The sequence below is a fragment of the Trichechus manatus genome, unplaced genomic scaffold (genome assembly GCF_000243295.1).
Source record: "Trichechus manatus latirostris isolate Lorelei unplaced genomic scaffold, TriManLat1.0 scaffold00008, whole genome shotgun sequence".
NCBI lineage: Eukaryota > Metazoa > Chordata > Mammalia > Sirenia > Trichechidae > Trichechus > Trichechus manatus.
In genome coordinates this window covers 6,557,989-6,559,823 of record NW_004443944.1, presented here as the reverse complement: position 1 = coordinate 6,559,823, position 1,835 = coordinate 6,557,989, and the positions used below count along the sequence as shown (strand labels likewise).

Below are 1,835 nucleotides of genomic sequence, written 5' to 3'. Positions count from 1 at the left end.
GCTGCAGGTACAAGCCTAGGAACACCAAGGACTGCCGGCAACCACCAGAAGCTGGAAGAGGCAAGGAGGGCCCCTCCCCTAGGGCCTTCAGAGAGAGCATGGCCCTGCCCACCTTGATTTCAGACTTCTGGCTGCCAGAACCGTGAGAGAATACAGCTCTGTTGTTTTAAGCTACCCGGTTTCTGGTACTTTGTTACAGCAGCTGCAGGAAGCTCATACTCTTTCCTTCCCATAAAGAAAAACTGTAGACCAGTTTTACGCAAAATCTCTTGTACAAGATGAGCTGGCCTACCCTTTGTCTTTCTCCGATTTTTTGCAGGGTTGACTTTTTCAACTCTGGCTTCACTAGATGAAGGTTTATCTTCTCGCTCTTCCACGTGCAAGCTGGAAATAGTCAGAATAATCTCGTCTCTTCCTTCCTCCCCCGGCGTGGCCTCCACAAGGAAGAGCTGCTCCTCTGCTCGCTCAGGGAATCCTCCTTCCGCCAGCAGCTGGGCCCCCTCCTGACCTCTCTCCAGCTAACAAACAAAAATAAGGATTGGAACAAACACAACGCTATTCATTACAATCTGATTAAACCCTGCCTCGGTCCAACCGTGGAGCACATAATGAAAACCAAAAATTAAAGAAGTGAGGAAAAGCATCCACTGCAACAAAATGCTAATTATTTAGCATTACCAGTTTTGGCGGTGAAACATCACGCTTTTTTTTTAACCCAATGCACCCTACAATATTCTAACTAGTGTAACTTTTTAAACCCTTCAAAAGGAACATAAGGTCTTTTGGGAAGTATTTTTACCACATGTAATTTTAAACTGCAAAATAGCTTGTCCTTACATTCAACTACACAAAGGGTAACTTTAAAAAATTAGTTTTCTATTTTTCCCCAAATGAGAAGGGTCCATTTGTTAAAACCAACTCCACCTTCACCGATCCAGCACTTCCCGCCAGGCTCACAGCGAGCCTGCTGTCCTCACTGGTCGCCGTCCCGCTCTCCTCCACCACCTGGAACTGCATCAGCTCCATCTCTTGCAGTGAGTACACCTCGTCCTGGACATTGATGGGGAGACACTGGTGCTCACTCTGCTGGGGGCCCTCGCCCAGCGGAGGCTGCAGCCACAGCAGGGATGGCAGCCCGCCGCCCGACTGTGGCACCGTCACCTGACCCCCTTCTGGGGGCTGTGCCGGCAGCCAGCCCATCTCATACACCTCCACGTCTTCCGAGGTGAGGTGCACTGTCTGCAGCATCAGGATGTGCTTCTGGCTCTCCTCCGCTGAGGCTGACACCAACTCCAGCTCTCCCTCGGGGATCCAGGGCTGCAGGGCCCCCGGGAGAGACTGGGCCTCCATGTCCACGGGGCTCAACTGCTCCTTCACTCTGCACACCCTGTCCTCCTCTTCCTCTGGGGCCTTTTCCGGAATCAACTCCAGCTGTTTGATTTTGGTGAACTGCTTGGTAGGGACAGGGGCCTCAGTCGCCGCCATTCTGCCTAGGTCTCCTGGAGAAAGCAGCAGTCTTAGCAGGGCTGGTCCAGGGGTGGGGGTGGGGGGCTGCCCAGCTTTGGGTCCCAGCAAGGTTCTGGCCTCAAAAAAAGCTGGGTCTAGTAGTTGTCAGGACTAAGCAGACCTGACCTAGGCCCAGGAAGGGCTGAGCCTAAGCATGATTTAGGCTACAGTGGGCTTTTGTCCAAAGGATTCTAGAACGAACAGGTTTACGGCGAGCAACTTCTGGGAAATGCACATTTCTAGGCCTAGAAAGTCTGGGGCCTGAGTAGGCCTTTGAAAAATATACATTTCTAGGCCCAGAAGGTTGGAGCCTGAGCAGGCCTTTGGAA

The 1,835-nt window shown here is 51.9% G+C and overlaps 1 protein-coding gene across 1 annotated transcript in view; it reads right to left on the bottom strand.

Annotated features, from left to right (window-relative positions):
* The window catches only part of CTCFL (CCCTC-binding factor like), a 42,360-nt gene extending 40,875 nt beyond the window's left edge, over positions 1-1,485 (bottom strand). The window contains exons 1-3 of the mRNA XM_012558463.1: positions 1,162-1,485; positions 925-1,050; positions 293-518 (exon numbers count right to left, since the gene is read on the bottom strand). Of these exons, the coding sequence (XP_012413917.1) occupies positions 293-518; positions 925-1,050; positions 1,162-1,485 (676 nt within the window). The remainder of the gene's footprint in view (positions 1-292; positions 519-924; positions 1,051-1,161) is intronic.
* Between the last annotated feature and the right edge of the window lie 350 nt (positions 1,486-1,835).